The 17536-nt window shown below is 36.3% G+C and overlaps 1 protein-coding gene across 1 annotated transcript in view; it reads right to left on the bottom strand.

Moving 5' to 3' along the window:
- Nucleotides 1-276: 276 nt before the first annotated feature.
- The window catches only part of dnaaf5 (dynein axonemal assembly factor 5), a 49622-nt gene continuing 32362 nt past the window's right edge, over nt 277-17536 (bottom strand). Inside the window, 5 exon segments of the mRNA XM_056449455.1 lie at nt 277-282; nt 435-559; nt 8446-8637; nt 12990-13146; nt 16604-16754. Of these exon segments, the coding sequence (XP_056305430.1) occupies nt 277-282; nt 435-559; nt 8446-8637; nt 12990-13146; nt 16604-16754 (631 nt within the window).

Here is a 17536-nt window from a genome sequence, read left to right as displayed (position 1 = left end):
ATAGTACACAAAAATTATTTAATAAATCTGCAAATTGTCATTTTGTGTGAACTATCTTTATTTGCCTTTAGTAATTACTATGATGATAGTATTGTTATTTATGTTATTTATGAATGTATTCTTGACATGTTTTTGTGGCAAGAAAGCATCTGCTGAGAACACAAATGTGAAAGAAAATGTTTAATAAACGCATTTATTTAATAACAATTGTCAATTCAATGAATAATAAAGATGTCGACTGCAAATAGAAAAGGCACATTTTAAATAAGTTCATTTTCAAATCTAGGAGACAAATACAGTCAATGTTTTTATGAGCAATATGGGTATATTAATTATAAAAGGTATGATTTTTAATGTTTTCCTATATATATATATATATATATATGCATGTCTGGAGCTTTGTGTGTGTGAGTGTGTCTTTTTGTGTGTGTGTGTCATAATGAGTGTATGTGCTGCAGGAGTTTGTCACAGTACTCTGGGCTGCGCTGTTTCTCTCTCACATTCTCCGTCTGCTGCTGTAAGAGATCTCGGTCCACTGCACTCGCCACCTTCAGAACATCTGACACACAAACACAGATATTCAGCTTTATGTACACACCCATATTTATATACAGTCAAAAACAACAAACATCTAGCAACTAACTAATTGTCAGAAAGCAGTTTTAATAACAAAATAAGCAACAATATACATGTTGTTACATTTCAAAATGCATAAAATTATAAATAAAAATATGCCTGATTATGTTACCTGATTATATGTCATTCTCTGTTATGTCATTCTTTAACTCAGTCATTCATAAACTCTATCAATGTCAACTGTCATCGTTAACTCGATGCCTGCCAACTCGGGCACCCGTCGACTCTGATATTCTATTGTCTGCCAACTGTCAACTCTTGTCCATCAACTCTGTTGTCCGTCGACTGTGTCACTGTCAAATTCTCGTATTTGCTGACTCTGTTGTTCGCCGACTCTGTCATTCGTCTGTCAACTCTATTGTCTATCAACTCTGTCTTCCGTCGACTCTGTCGTCTGTCGACTCTGTTGTTGTCAATTCTGGTATTTGCTGACTCTGTTGTTCGCCGACTCTGTCATTCGTTTGTCAACTCTATTGTTTATCAACTCTGTCTTCCGTCGACTCTGTTGTTGTCAATTCTGGTATTTGCGGACTCTGTTGTTCGCTGATTCTGTCATTCGTCTGTCAACTCTATTGTCCGTCGACTCTGTCGTCTCTAATGTCTATCAATTCTGTCTTCTGTCGACTCTGTCGTCTGTCGACTCGGTTGTTGTCAAATTCTGGTATTTGCTGACTCTGTTGTTCGCCGACTCTGTCATTCGTTTGTCAACTCTATTGTTTATCAACTCTGTCTTCCGTCGACTCTGTCGTTGTCAATTCTGGTATTTGCTGACTCTGTCATTCGTCTGTCAACTCTATTGTCTATCAACTCTGTCTTCCGTCGACTCTGTCGTCCGTCGACTCGGTTGTTGTCAATTCTGGTATTTGCGGACTCTGTTGTTCGCCGACTCTGTCATTCGTCTGTCAACTCTATTGTCCGTCAACAGTCAACTCTTTTGTCCGTCGACTCTGTCGTCTCTAATGTCTATCAACTCTGTCTTCCCTCGACTCTGTCGTTGTCAATTCTGGTATTTGCCGACTCTGTTGTTCGCCGACTCTGTCATTCGTCTGTCAATTCTAATGTCTATCAACTCTGTCTTCCGTCGACTCTGTCTTCCATCGACTCTGTCGTTGTCAATTCTGGTTTTTGCCGACTCTGTTGTTCGCCGACTCTGTCATTCGCCTGTCAACTCTATTGTCTATCAACTCTGTCTTCCGTCGACTCTGTCGTCCGTCGACTCTGTTGTTGTCAATTCTGGTATTTGCTGACTCTGTTGTTCGCCGACTCTGTCATTCGTTTGTCAACTCTTTTGTTTATCAACTCTGTCTTACGTCGACTCTGTTGTTGTCAATTCTGGTATTTGCGGACTCTGTTGTTCGCTGATTCTGTCATTCGTCTGTCAACTCTATTGTCCGTCGACTCTGTCGTCTCTAATGTCTATCAATTCTGTCTTCTGTCGACTCTGTCGTCTGTCGACTCGGTTGTTGTCAAATTCTGGTATTTGCTGACTCTGTTGTTCGCCGACTCTGTCATTCGTCTGTCAATTCTAATGTCTATCAACTCTGTCTTCCGTCGACTCTGTCGTTCGTCGACTCTGTTGTTGTCAATTCTGGTATTTGCGGACTCTGTTGTTCGCCGACTTTGTCATTCGTCTGTCAACTCTATTGTCCGTCAACTGTCAACTCTTTGGTCCGTCAACTCTGTTGTCTCTAATGTCTATCAACTCTGTCTTCCCTCGACTCTGTCGTCTGTCGACTCTGTCGTTGTCAATTCTGGTATTTGCCGACTCTGTGGTTCGCTGACTCTGTCATTCGTCTGTCAATTCTAATGTCTATCAACTCTGTCTTCTGTCGACTCTGTCGTCCGTTGACTCTGTTGTTGTCAATTCTGGTATTTGCTGTCTCTGTCATTCGTCTGTCAACTCTATTGTCTGTAAACTCTGTTACTATCATTTCTGGGATTTGTGGACTCTGTCGTTCACCGACTCTGTCGTTTGTTGGTCAACTCTATTGTCCGTCAACTGTCAACTCTTTTGTCCGTCGACTCTGTCGTTCACCGACTCTGTCGTTTGTTGGTAAACTCTGTTGTCTGCCAACTGTCAACCCTGTTGTCTGTCGACTCTGTCATCCGTTGACTCGGTCACTATTAATTCTGGTATTTGTCAAATCTGTCGTTCACCAATTCTGTCGTCCATCAACTCTTACTGACTCGGTCACTATCAATTCTGTTATTTGTCGACTCTGTCGTTCGTCAACTCTGTCATTCATCAATTCTGTCATTCGTTGGTCAACTCTATTGTCCGTCATTTTTCGACACTGACGTTCGTCGACTTCTGTCGTTTGCTGCACTTTTTATGTTGCTAGGCAACCACTGAATCAGTGTGAATCCACTACCCTCTCATCTATCTTTAAAACTCTCCATAAGTAGTCTTGGCAACACAAACATTGCAGTCCCCTCAACGGAATCCCCGCCTCTGCTTTCATTTGATTAGAGAATGAAAAACCACGCTTAGAGTTGACTTTTTTCAACTGCATGCACACAGAATGCAACGGCAAAAATGTGAGGTGCAAGCAGGTGGTTAAAATGCAAGGTGCTCAGGATTATTTGAAAAAGAAATGCTTGTAAACATCAGAACTGTCTTTACTGTCACTTTTGACTTTTTCCTAATATAAATGTTTAGTAGTTTATTCTAATGCCAGACTCATTCCAATTAATCAAATTACCTTTACAAATGAAAACTTTTACATTGTGAGTATGCAAAAGCATCTTTAGTTGTATCATTATGAGTAATAAATAAATAAATAAAAAGTGCCTTTCCCAGCCAGTTCACCGTTTAGGAACAAAGGGAAGCTGATAAAGCCGATCTGTGTTCTTTCAGCAGTCTCGTCTTTGTTGTGGGGATTTGGTTTTATCCTGATTTGTTTGGTCGGGGGATTTCCTTTTATCCAGTGCTCTATACATTTGTAAGTGCAGCGGAAAACAAGGTTTTCTTTGTGCAAAGATACGAGTGAATTTCCTCAGTAACTCAAGCACAGCGTGAGAGTGCTGTTATTATAAGCTTAACCAGTGGAATGAGGGATTATGGGATACGGCAAGTGTGGTGTTATAATGGACATTAATCACGTCTGATGTGTCTTTGAAATGCGACACTTGTTTAAGAGCTGAATGAAAACTAAAGATAAGATGAGATTAAAAGGAGGAAAACAAGATCAGACAAAGTGTATTTGGTCTCGTATGCTCGATGCCGCAGAATTATCATCGGTAAATAAACTCCTTTGATATAAACGGAGATTATTTTACAGTGTACACCGGAAAACCGGTCAAACATACAGGTGTGGAGAAATTATGTTTTAAAAGTATTTGAAAGACTCAACAAGGCTGCATTTATTTAATAAAAAACATACAGAAATATTGTTACAACTTAAAATAAAGATTTACTGTATTACATTTTTAAAAACATTATATTTTATTGTTGTGATGCAAACCTGAATCCGAAATATTCTTTCAGATTTTAAGTGAGTTTATATATGAATATTTTCAGTAGTCATTCATTTTCCTTCAGCTTAGTCTCTATTTCAGAGGTCACAACAGTGGAGTGAACCACCAACTATTTTAACATACGTTTTACACAGCGGGAACAGCCATACACTCTTGCATTCACACACACACACACTCATACACTATGGCCAATTTAGCTTATTCAATTCACCTATAGCACATGGCTTTGGACTGTGGGGGAACCGGAGCACCCGAAGGACGGTTCAGGGGTATTTTCTTGGCACACTTTGGGCCCATTAGTACCAATTGAGCATCTTGTCAATGCCAGAGCCTACCTGAGTATTGCTGCTGACCATGTCCATCCCTTTATGACCACAGTGTACCCATCTTTTGATGGCTACTTCCAGCAGTCATCTCAGTCTGGTTACTCAAACATGACAATGAGTTCATGGTACTTAAATGGCCTCCACAGTCACCAGATCTCAATCCAATAGAGCGCCTTTGGGATGTGGTGGAACGGTAGATTTGCATCATGGATGTGCAAATCTGCAGCAACCGCGTGATGCTATCATGTCAATATGGACCAAAATCTCTGAGGAATATTTCCAGTACCTTGTTGAATCTATAGAATGAAGGATTTAGGCCGTTCTAAAGGCAAAAGCGGGTCCAACCCGGTACTAGTAAGGTGTACCTAACAAAGTGGCCAGTGAGTGTATATTCAAACACAAAACCCTTAAGTAGTAATTCCTGGTAATACTTCAAAATCTAAATGTACTGTATGAAATAAATGCAGCCTTGGTGAACATACACACATGAAGAAATTCTGACCAACATTGTATATGTGTGTGCTTGACATCCTTCATCGTGATCAAGCATTAATGAGTGTGTATGAAGAGAAAAGTGAGTGAGTGTGTGTTTGTGGGGGATTATGTAAAGGTGCTGACAGCTCTTGACCCGCTGGTCTTCTGCCAGTAGCAGAGCAGCGAGTGACAGATCCACTGTGAATATGCAGGATTAATGAGGTTCTTTGAGGAGAAGAACAGTAGGATCAGTCAAGTGGACCATAGAACAAAGCTGAACTATTAACACACACACACAAACACACTTGTTTATATGGTTTACGAGGAGGTTTGCTTATAGATCTTTTTATATTTATGGGTTTCTCAGCAGCAGAAGTCATTTTAGTTGGGAGAGTACCACAGATACTTTTTTTGCATTATTATATTTGCTGAAATAATAAAAGAAAAACTCCATGATAGTGTTAAAACTTTTAGAAAAATGGAAATAAAATTGCGTGAGACTTACAACGGAAGCCAGAAGAGAGAACAATGTCAGATTTACTGTCTCGTCCATAGATACTGCGTAAGAAACACCCCGCATACGTGGTAATTATTTTTAGTTTTTGTGTAATTTGATGCAAATTAGCTGTAATACAAAATATAACTTTATAAATGTACATACATAAATAAAAATATGAAAAAGTAAATATTAAAAACTTTCAAGAATTCAAGATGATGACCGTTAAATGCGTCTTAAGTTACCATTGTGTGAAAAGGGTCTATTATATGGCTTTGTCCTACACCTTTCCCTAACCTCAACCCTCACTGGAAACTTGTGACAAATTTTGAAGGCCTAAAAAAATCAATATTAAGTTAAAAATCATAATTAAAGGGATAGTTCACCCAAAAATGAACATTTACTCACTATTTACTCTCCCTCAAATGGTTCCAACCATTTATGAGTTACATTCTTCTGTTAAACACAAAAGAAGATATTTTGAAGAAAGTTGAATACCGGCAACCACTGACTTCCATATTTCTACAAATACTATGGAAGTTAATGGTTACAAGTTTCCAACATGTTTCAAAATATCTTCTTTTGTGTTTAACAAAAGAAACTCATAAAGGTTTGAACATGTAAAGTGTGTGTAAATCATCATTTTAGATTTTAGTTGAACTATCCCTTTAATTATAATTTTTAATAGTTTGAGAAGGCACAAGGCATGTCCTCGTAAAGCACCCTCATAGAGGTCATAGGTCTAGGTCATACCCATGTCATTATTTAATTTTGTGTCTTTATAAACAAGCACACACACAGAAAACAATTGCCATGTCACTAGCATGTTGGAATCATCAGCATGTTAGCATGATTTTAGTATGAATTAGCATGTTATTAGCATGTTTCTGTAACAAATTAGCATGTTGTTAAAATGTTTCTAGTATTAATTACATGTCGTTAGCATGCTTTGAGCATGATTTAGCATGTTTCTAGTACAAATTAGCATGTTGTTAACATGTTTCTAGTACAAATTAGCACGTTGTTAAAATGTTTCTAGTATGAATTAACATGTCATTAGCATGCGTTGAGCATGTTGTTAGCATGTTTCTAGTACAAATTAGCATGTTGCTAACATGTTTCTAGCATGATTGTCATGTCACTAGCATGTTAGAATTATTACCATGTGTTAAAACAGCTCATCAAGGTCTATGGGACAGTTGCTAGGGTCCTGTAACTGGTTGCTAGGGTGTGGTTAGGAATTTAAAAAGTCATCAGTGATTGGCAGATTGGTAGTCTGAGTAAAATGAGTCCAGTCATAAGTCTGTACGTCAGTTCGGTGCAAAGTTATGAGGTCACAAAGTTTGATCCAATGTTAAGTCAATAGGATTTCTCCAAATTTTCCAGGTCAGTTTTCAGAAAACTAAAAGTCGGATCAGTTGGAAAAGATATAGCAGCGTAATGGCCCGTTTCCACTGAGTGGTATGGTACGGTTCGGTTTGGTATGCTTTTATGGCCATTTCCACTGTCAAAAGGCGTACCGAACCAAACCGTACCGTACCACTTTTTCGACACCCTTTCGAAAGGGTACCAAAAGGTGGAGCTAGACGCGCAGCTGAACGCTGCTAGCACTCGCACGCGTCTAACATTATATCTGAAATAAAAAACTTCTTGAGCTGATGATAATAACCTGCGCTTGATTATTGACGTGCTTTTGAAACCCGATCCTGTCAGACACTGACAAACGTGAGAGTGAAGCGTGAAGAAGCAAAGGAGAAGCCGGAAAAAAAGGAGCACATTATTTTTCAGCAAACAAAATGCCATGTTTAACTATTATCTTCATCTTTTGGGACTAATATGAACTGGGAATGACGGAATTACTCTCTAACAGAGGCTACATGTGCTGCTGAAGATTACAGACACAGATGAGAGGTTTTCACTGACTGTAGACTATAATTTGTGTTGTTTTGAACCTAAATACGGGCGAAATGTCTGCTGTGTGTAGTTCTTCTGTAGTTGGTAACATATCAGAGACTGTAAGGGGCTGTATGTGTTTAAATATGTTCATTTATTTAGTTATTTAATATAATAACAGACGTTACAGTAGGCTGTTTCGCACTATCATTGATCTGCAGTTATAATCAACTCATGTTCATTGAAAAGTTAGTAATAAACATTTCTACACTAGTATTTATGTGTGTAAAGCATCTGTTTTGTGAGAAGAGCTTCTCATATGATATGTAAGTGACCCATACAGCTTTATTGTAGACATTTCCTCGAGCGAGAATGACGTCGACTGAAACTTTCTGTCATACACCACACCCACCAAAAGGGTACCCTTGTTAGTGGAAATGCAAGCCTGATAAAGGTGACCCGTACCAAACCGAACTGTACCGTACCGTACCAGTCAGTGGAAATGAGCCATAAGTCAGAACTGTTTGAAGATTTGGAGTTGGTTTAATGGGTGTAGTATGAAAGGTCGAGGAGGAGATGCGTTCTTAATATAGCTTGAACGAACAAGAAGTTTTTTTTTCAGCAGTTTCGAGAGAAACAGAATATTAAATGAGAAAACAGTGGGCGTGGCTTGTGATTTCTACTGTGAGCTGATTGGATGTAGTAAAGTAGAAAGATCAGGAAAAGGTTTGGGGAAAGTTATTACCACCTAACAGACACCTCCCCCTCACTATTTCTGTTTGTTGTAATAGCGCTGACTAAACTGACAATTGGGGTAGCGAGGTTAAGTATGTTAGCCACGCCCAATATCTCAGACAGATGTAATCTGAGAATTTAACTGAAAACAAACAGGAAGTGCATTTTCAGATTTCAATGTTAGATTAGGGAAAACTTTTTTATCTGAATGACATGCACAGCTGAATTGTTCACCACAAAACTAGCAATGCGAGCTAACAAAATCAATATGGTTCATTTTGATGTCATGTGTACTTAAAGATGTATGTTGGCTTTCTCAAACCACCATAATGAATACGGGTCATTGTTGATGCATGTTGCGAAATAGAAGGTGTTTGCAGATTGGTTTGGAGAAGAAGAGAGCTGTACCGAGCACTGTGTCCTGGACTGTGGTGTCAGGGTCGTCCATGTAGAGCAGCAGCTGCTGGAACAGGAGATCCAGGTGTGGACGGTTGGACTGTATGTCGTAGTTTTTCCCCAGAGAGCAGAACCACATGCTCAGAGACTTGAGAGCCTCCACACGCACGTCTTCACTGCTGTCATCCACACGCTTCAGCAGCTCTAAAACACACAGAAAAACATCCTCACATACTTCATCTGGACTATGAGACTCCACAGTAACAGTTATACTATTAAGGCAGTTTTACACAGCAAAGGGGACACCGAAAACCAAGCTTGAAGCTATGGAGCAAGATCAGTCTCAAAAATAATATATTTGCAAAAATTAAACTCATACACTCACAGCAAATTTTTTTCATTTCCAATTTATAACTTCAAAGCACAATTCAGAAATACACAAAACACTATTTATAAATTCTTTTTTTTTTTTAATTTGAATTTACAAATTGTGTTTTGAATTTACGTATTGTGTTTTGTGTATTTATAAATTGTTTTGAATTTAGTGAATTTTGCTTTAAATTCACGAATTGGATTTGCATATTTACGAATTGTGTTTTGAATTTACGAATTGTATTTTGAATTTTATAAATTGTGTTTTGAATTTACGAATTGTGTTTTGAATTTACGAATTGTGTTTTGAATTTTATAAATTGTGTTTTGAATTTACGAATTGTGTTTTGAATTTTATAAATTGTGTTTTGAATTTACGAATTGTGTTTTGTGTATTTATGAATTGTGTTTTGAGTTTAAGAATTAAATTTGCATAATTATGAATTTTTTGAATTGTGTTTTGAATTTATGAATTGCGTTTGGTATTTACGACTTGTGTTTTGAATTTAAGAATTTTATTTGCGTATTTATGAATTGTATTTGCATATTTATGACATGTTTTTTTGAATTTACGAACTGTATTTTGTGTATTTATAAAAAATTTTGAATTTACGCATAGAATTTGCTTATTTATGAATTGTGTTTTGAATTTTATGAATAAAGTTAATTTAAGAATTGGATTTGCATATTTATGTATTGTGTTTTGAATTTCCAAATTGTGTTTAGAATTTACAAATTGGATTCACGTATTTACAATTTGTGCTTTGAATTTACGAATTTAATTTGTGTATTTACAAGATGTGTTGTGAGTTTATGAATTGTGTTTTAAATTAACTAATTGGATTTGCGTATTTATGAATTGTGTTTTGAATTTCCAAATTGTGTTTTGAATTCACGAATTGTGTTTTGTGTATTTATGAATTGTGTTTTGAATTTATGAATTGTGTTTTGAATTTTCAAATTGTGTCTTGAATTTACGAATTAGATTAGCGTGTTTACAAGTTGTGTTTTGAATTTACGAATTGGATTCGCGTGTTTGCAAGCTGTGTTGTGAATTTACGAATTGTTTTGTGAATTTACGAATTGTGTTTTGAATTAACGAATTGTGTTTTGAATTTCCAAATTTTGTTTTGAATTTATGAATTAGATTCACGTATTTACAAGTTGTGTTTTGAATTTATGAATTAGATTCACGTATTTACAAGTTGTGTTTTGAATTTACGAATTGGATTCGCGTGTTTGCAAGCTGTGTTGTGAATTTATGAATTGTTTTGTGAATTTACGAATTGTTTTTGAATTTACAATTTGTGTTTTGAATTTACAAATTGTGTTTTGTGTATTTATGAATTGTTTTGAATTTTGTAAATTTTGTTTTGAATTTACAAATTGGATTTGCATATTTATGCATTGTGTTTAGAATTTTATAAATTGTGTTTTGAATGAAATGTGTTTTGGATTTTTGAATTGTGTTTGGTATTTATGACTTGTGTTTTTAATTTAAGAATTGGATTTGCATATTTATGAATTGTGTTTTGAATTTAAGAATTGGATTTGCATATTTATGAATTGTGTTTTGAATTTAAGAATTGGATTTGCATATTTATGAATTGTGTTTTGAATTTAAGAATTGGATTTGCATATTTATGAATTGTGTTTTGAATTTTATGAATTGTGTTTTGAATTTTCAAATTGTGTCTTGAATTTACGAATTAGATTAGCGTGTTTACAAGCTGTGTTGTGAATTTACGAATTGTTTTGTGAATTTATGAATTGTGTTTTGAATTTACAAATTGTGTTTTGAATTTTTGAATTAGATTTACATATTTACAAGTTGTGGTTTGAATTTACGAATTGGATTCGCGTGTTTACAAGCTGTGTTGTGAATTTACGAATTGGATTCGCATATTTACAAGTTGTGTTGTGAATTTACGAATTGTGTTTTGAATTAACGAATTGTGTTTTGAATTTCCAAATTTTGTTTTGAATTTATGAATTAGATTCACGTATTTACAAGTTGTGTTTTGAATTTATGAATTAGATTCACGTATTTACAAGTTGTGTTTTGAATTTACGAATTGGATTCGCGTGTTTGCAAGCTGTGTTGTGAATTTACGAATTGTTTTGTGAATTTACGAATTGTGTTTTGAATTAACGAATTGTGTTTTGAATTTCCAAATTTTGTTTTGAATTTATGAATTAGATTCACGTATTTACAAGTTGTGTTTTGAATTTATGAATTAGATTCACGTATTTACAAGTTGTGTTTTGAATTTACGAATTGGATTCGCGTGTTTGCAAGCTGTGTTGTGAATTTACGAATTGTTTTGTGAATTTACGAATTGTGTTTTGAATTAACGAATTGTGTTTTGAATTTCCAAATTTTGTTTTGAATTTATGAATTAGATTCACGTATTTACAAGTTGTGTTTTGAATTTATGAATTAGATTCACGTATTTACAAGTTGTGTTTTGAATTTACGAATTGGATTCGCGTGTTTGCAAGCTGTGTTGTGAATTTACGAATTGTTTTGTGAATTTACGAATTGTGTTTTGAATTAACGAATTGTGTTTTGAATTTCCAAATTTTGTTTTGAATTTATGAATTAGATTCACGTATTTACAAGTTGTGTTTTGAATTTATGAATTAGATTCACGTATTTACAAGTTGTGTTTTGAATTTACGAATTGGATTCGCGTGTTTGCAAGCTGTGTTGTGAATTTACGAATTGTTTTGTGAATTTACGAATTGTGTTTTGAATTAACGAATTGTGTTTTGAATTTCCAAATTTTGTTTTGAATTTATGAATTAGATTCACGTATTTACAAGTTGTGTTTTGAATTTACGAATTGGATTCACGTATTTACAAGTTGTGTTTTGAATTTACGAATTGGATTCGCGTGTTTGCAAGCTGTGTTGTGAATTTATGAATTGTTTTGTGAATTTACGAATTGTTTTTGAATTTACAATTTGTGTTTTGAATTTACAAATTGTGTTTTGTGTATTTATGAATTGTTTTGAATTTTGTAAATTTTGTTTTGAATTTACAAATTGGATTTGCATATTTATGCATTGTGTTTAGAATTTTATAAATTGTGTTTTGAATGAAATGTGTATTGGATTTTTGAATTGTGTTTGGTATTTATGACTTGTGTTTTTAATTTAAGAATTGGATTTGCATATTTATGAATTGTGTTTTGAATTTAAGAATTGGATTTGCATATTTATGAATTGTGTTTTGAATTTAAGAATTGGATTTGCATATTTATGAATTGTGTTTTGAATTTTATGAATTGTGTTTTGAATTTTCAAATTGTGTCTTGAATTTACGAATTAGATTAGCGTGTTTACAAGCTGTGTTGTGAATTTACGAATTGTTTTGTGAATTTATGAATTGTGTTTTGAATTTACAAATTGTGTTTTGAATTTTTGAATTAGATTTACATATTTACAAGTTGTTACTTTACGTATTTTTACGTAGATTTACGTATTTACAAACTTTGGAATTTTCAAACTGTATTTTGTGTATTTATAAATTCTTTTGCATTTATAAATAGGATTTGCATATTTATGAAATGTGTTTTGAATTTTATCAATAAAGTTTTAATGTAAGAACTGGATTTGCATATGTATGAATTGTGTTTTGAAATTATCAAATTGATTTTTTGTATATAGCGTTTTTCACTGAACTCTAAGCAGACCAGCTTTAGCGTCACCTTAAAGATCCTGTGAAGTGTTTTTTTTTTTTTTATTCGATGTTTGACGTAATTTCAACCAAAACATGAAGACAGGGCGGGACATATATTAGCCCCTCCCTTTAAAAAAACAGCCAGCATTTGGTTTTTATCACAGCTCTGCCAGTGGAAGTGGTTGAACTCAAGTGCATCAAATGAAAACAAATAAGAAGGGAGCGGGGCATGTCAGATATTAGAAAGCATCTGAACAGTCAGACGATTTGATGAGAAACTGAGGTGATGTGAAAAAAAATTGATTGATCCACTTAGATGGAAGTGACAATCTGCAAGCTTTACATGTTTATATCAGTTTTATATTTTCTAAACGCAAATTTCGTCACCCAGGACCTTTAAATCGCCTGTGTAAAGATTATTTTGTACACAGATGTGACTTAAGTGAAAGACGACAGAATCTAAAAATAAAAAGTCCATGCTGTAAATTTTTATTACTACCTGGATAGATTTGGTTGAGCTGGTCAGTGCTGATCTGCTGTGCCGTGATCTTCAGCAGGGAGGTAAGAGATCTACAGGCCAGAAGACGAGCCAGTTTTGAGTCTTCCTCCAGTGCAGAGATCAGCAGAGAGGAGAGAGAGTCCACCGCTGACACCACCTCAATACACAACACCATACATATCATCATCATACACAACACTATGCACACTTTAAACAACAGTGATTCAAACATATTTATACTTTTAGTCAGCAAGAATATACTAAACCGGTCTAAAATGAAACAAAGTGAGAAAAAAGTGATAGATGAAATGTTGCAGTAATGACATTTGTCACATTTTTTCCCCAAAATGAACGATGTATTGTTAGAGAATCATTGACAATTATTGGAAATGATCTAATCCCAATAAACTGCATTGTATTTTAATGTGTTCTGAAGAATTGCGTGACACTGAAGTCTGGATGAATGAAAAGTCAACTTCGTCATCACAGGAATAAAATACATTCCGATGTATAATCAAACACAAAACCGTTATTGTCTATATTTCACACTATTACTGTGTTTACAGTATTTTTCAGCAAATAAATGGAGACTATGTGTGAGAATAATCTATTTACCTTGTAAATCTGATTCTCTCTTTCTCTCTCTATGTATATATATATATATATATATATATATATATATATATATATATATATATATATATATATAGTCGAGTAAAAAAGTGTTTGCCCCCTTATTGGATTTCTTATTTCTTTACATGCTAGTCAGTTTAATGTTTCAGATCATTTTAAGAAGGGGGACCGGAGGGTGTGCTCCAACTATAGGGGGAATGACACTCCTTAGCCACCCGGGGAAAGTCTATGCCAGGGTACTGGAGAGGAGGAATTGGCGGATGGTTGAACCTAGGATCCAGGAGGAACAATGCGGTTTTCATCCGGGCCGTGGTACACTGGACCAGCTTTATACCCTCAGCAGGGTGCTTGAAGGTTCATGGGAGTATGGCCAACGAGTCCACATGTGTTTTATGGACCTGGAGATGGCATTCCACCGTGTCCCTCGTGGCATTCTGTAGAGGGTGGTCAGGGAGGGTGGCATGTTGGACTTCGACAGGGCTGCCAATTCTGTTCATAAATTTTATGGACAGAATTTCACAGCGCAGCCTTGGGCTGGAGGGGGTCTGGTTCGGGGACCACAGGATTTCATCTCTGTTATTCGCAGACGATGTTGTTCTGTTGGCTTCATCGAACATGGACCTTTAGCATGCACTGGGGCGGTTTGCTGCCGAGTGTGACGCGGCAGGGATGAGAATCAGCACCTCCAAATTTGAGGCTATGGTGCTCCACCGGAAAAAGGTGGTTTGCCATCTCCAGGTTTGCCATCTGAAGTCCTTACCCCAGGTGGAGGAGTTTAAGTATCTCAGGGTTTTGTTCACGAGTGAGGGAAGGATGGAACATGAGATTGACAGGCGGATTCGTGCAATGGCAGCAGTAATGTGGTCGATGTACCAGTCCGTTGTAGTAAAGAAGGTGCTGAGCCGTTAGGCAAAGATTTCGATTAACCGGTCAATCTACGTTCCTACTCTCACCTTTAGTCATGAGCTTTGGGTCATCACCGAAAGGACAAGATCTCGCATACAAGCAGACAAAATGAGTTTCCTTCGAAGGGTGGCAGAGCATGAACTGCCTTTTAAAGGTCATGACACAGCATCTCAATTGGATTGACGTTAGGACATTTCTTCAGCCCTTCAAAAGTGGACTTACTGGTGTGCTTTGGATCGCAGTCCTGCAGCAGAAACCAAGTTTGCTTCAGCTTGAGGTCACTAACAGATGTCTGGACATTCTCCTTCAGGATATTTTGGTACACAGCAGAATTCATGGTTCCATTTATAACAGCAAGTCTTCAAGTTCCTGAAGCAGCAATAACGGCCCAAGACAATCACACCACCACCACCTTTTTACTGTTGGTATGATGTTCGTTTTCTAAAATGCGGTGTCACTTTTAAGCCTCTCATAATGGGACACACAGCTTCCAAAATGTTGAATGTTTTTCCCCAAAATCTCATCAAGGGATCATCAAGATGTTTTCTGACAAATCTGAGACGAGCCTTTATGTTCTTTTTCCTCAGTAGATGTTTTCATCTTGGAACTCTGCTGTGCGAAGCATTTTTGCCCAGTCTCTTTCTTATGGGGGAGTCATGAACACTCACTTTAACTGAAGAAAGTGAGGCCTGCAGTTCTTTGGATGTTGTTGTGGGGTCTTGTTTGACCTCTTGAATGAGTTGCCGCTGTGCTCATGGAGTTATTTTGGTCAGCTGGCCACTCCTCCGGAAAGAGCTCCACTGTTCCATGCTTTTGTCACTTATAGATAAAGGCTCTCATTATGGTTCGCTGCAGAGCTTTACAAACATCTTTATAACCTTTTCCAGTCTCGTAGATCTCAATTATTTTATTTCTCAATTGTTTTTGAACTTCTTTGGATCTCAGCATGATGTCTAGCTTTTGAGGATCCTTTGGTCTACTTCACTTGTCAGGAAGGTCCTATTTAATTTAATTTAGTTTTAGATTTTGTTTTCATTAATAATAAATACCTTCATTTCAAAACTGCATGATGTGCTATATTTGACTAATATTTAAAGTGTTTGATGATCTTGAAAGTGTAAAAAACATGCAAAAAAACATGTGGGGAGGGGGGGGGTATGTCCCCCTAACTTTTAAAGCCAGACCATTTAGAAACAGGTGATTGATAATTATATGAACGTAAACTTTTGGATCTCATTCAGCTGTCTTTTAAAATGTCCACGCGTTTAACTACTGGTTTCGCGCAGTGAGCAGAAAAGAAATCTAAGTGATGCGTACGCGGTGGGATAAAACAAAAGTAAGGAATTCAATGCAGCCTAACGTAGTCGTCTGCAGTCACACATCGACTCCTGTCCATCGGCAATAAAAGACCCTGGTAACCCGGACCAATTATAGAGTCGCACCGTTATTTGTGGGTCATTTGCATCGCTCTACCTGCATTGTATTTGCATTGCCTCCCACAAAAAGCATTACATATATTTCTATATGATGTAAAAATTGTCAAAACAAATGACAACAACACAGTGTTGCTTTGTCCTGTAACAACAGCACAGCGGATAACAGTAAATCTAATTATTTATTACTGATTAATTAATTTTTATTGTATTTTTTATAATTTTTGGGGGGTTTTCACCTTTATTTGAGAGGACAGTAGAGAGTATTGACAGGAAAGCATGGGGAGTAGAGAGAGGGGAAGGATCGGCACAGGACCACGAGGCGGAATTGAACCCGGGTCGCCGCGAGCACCGGAGTGCATGCGTCGACGCACTAACCACTGCACCACTGGTGCCGACAATTTTCTTAAAAAATTTCAATCTTCTTAATTTTCTTTATTTTTATTTAATTAAAATACAAAGGGAGATGAAAAAATAAACAAATTAGAAATTAATAATATAATTAATTTCTTGTGGAAAACCTGATGCGGCCCAGCCTCACCCAGAATCTGCCTCTAGCGGCCCTCAGGTAAAATGAGTTTGAGACCCCTGCTTTAAAGGCTCAGCTGTACTGATAGTGTTTATATGTACGTGTATTATTACTTGCTCTGCTGGGAAAGCCTCTCCATGTAGGACAGCTAACAGACAGCTGAGAGCAGCGGTTCTGACAGCTGCAGCCGATCGACCCGAACGCCACACCAGATTGGGCATCAACAAATCCTTCAGGACCATTTCCATGTGTTCACCAAACCGCCTACAGAAAGAAAACACTTCATGAAGAACAAATAACTCAAACAAGCAAATGCCAATGTCTAAAATGAAAATTCGGTCATCAATTAGCTGTCACTCTCTATCAGCAAAACCACAATCATCCAATACAATTTTCTGAGGACAAAATCAAGTCCTACTCTACATTCGTTCTCATTCTGTAAGCAGTCATACTCGCATAGCATTTACAGTTCTACAAAATGATTATCCCTCCTGTAAGTACTGTAAATATATGTCTCTATATATTATCACATTATTATTTACGATTAACATCACAAAATTATTTTCAATTATTTATAACTAATTTCTTTTGTCTTGTGATGATGACAGAACTTAATATTTTTTACTAGTTATCTTGCAAGATACTAATATTCATAACAACGTAAAGATGCTTGCAGTATGTGCAGTAGTTTTCCCTGTGGATATTTCCATCGACGTCTTTCTTATTCATAAATCAACTTCACTTAACTGAACTTAATCAACTTAAGTTCAACCTCAGTTGACCAAAGTGCTGTACAGAGGTATTAAAGAAAAAAGAGAGAGAGAAGAAAGGAAAAAAAAGAAAATAAATAACAAAATATCCCCATACATTATTTACATTTCAAGAGTTCACACTTATATATGCTTGGCGTTAATAGCAGGTTTGGCATGCTGTCCTGGGAGAGAACCCTGAGCTTGGAGATAATTGAACCCAAGGCTCCCGCCTGGTCAATAAGCATATAAAGGGGGTCCGAGATCAGGTAGGTCTCGAGAGCTCCCCTTAGAAAA

Source organism: Danio aesculapii, chromosome 3 (genome assembly GCF_903798145.1).
Source record: "Danio aesculapii chromosome 3, fDanAes4.1, whole genome shotgun sequence".
Taxonomy (NCBI): domain Eukaryota; kingdom Metazoa; phylum Chordata; class Actinopteri; order Cypriniformes; family Danionidae; genus Danio; species Danio aesculapii.
Note: the sequence above shows the minus strand (reverse complement) of the source record. Positions and strands in the feature narration are given on the sequence as shown.